Below are 457 nucleotides of genomic sequence, written 5' to 3'. Positions count from 1 at the left end.
CTCCAGCACCCCCCAACCCCTCTCCTGGAAAGCAGAAGGGCCGGGTGGGCTTGGGGAAAGCAGAGGAGAGAGGGGGGGGGTCGATCTCTCCCCTAAGTCATCCGCCCCCCCACCCCCCCACCCCCCTTTCCTCTCTGGGTCTCCTTTACAGTGTCCTCATGTACAGACAGGAGTTTGTCCCCGGATCTCCAGGACCCCATGCAGGACGACACCAAGGAGACGGACAACTCCACCTCCTCGGACAAGGAGACCACCAACAACGAGAACGAGGAGCAGAACTCGGGCACCAAGCGGAGGGGGCCCCGCACCACCATTAAAGCCAAGCAGCTGGAGACCCTCAAAGCTGCCTTCGCCGCCACCCCCAAACCCACTCGCCACATCCGAGAGCAGCTGGCCCAGGAGACCGGCCTCAACATGAGAGTCATCCAGGTAAGGTGGCCCCAAGCCCACCGTCCCA

At 63.2% G+C, this 457-nt stretch overlaps 1 protein-coding gene across 1 annotated transcript in view; it reads left to right on the top strand.

Annotated features, from left to right (window-relative positions):
* Positions 1–457, top strand: part of LHX5 (LIM homeobox 5) — a 7,527-nt gene that overhangs the window by 2,764 nt on the left and 4,306 nt on the right. The window contains exon 3 of the mRNA XM_014961226.1: positions 152–429. Coding sequence (XP_014816712.1) covers positions 152–429 — 278 coding nt within the window. The remainder of the gene's footprint in view (positions 1–151; positions 430–457) is intronic.

Source organism: Calidris pugnax, unplaced genomic scaffold (genome assembly GCF_001431845.1).
Source record: "Calidris pugnax isolate Ruff unplaced genomic scaffold, ASM143184v1 scaffold32, whole genome shotgun sequence".
In the NCBI taxonomy this organism is placed as follows: Eukaryota; Metazoa; Chordata; class Aves; order Charadriiformes; family Scolopacidae; genus Calidris; species Calidris pugnax.
The sequence above is the reverse complement of the archived record's forward strand: the minus strand, read 5'-3'. Positions and strand labels throughout refer to the sequence as shown.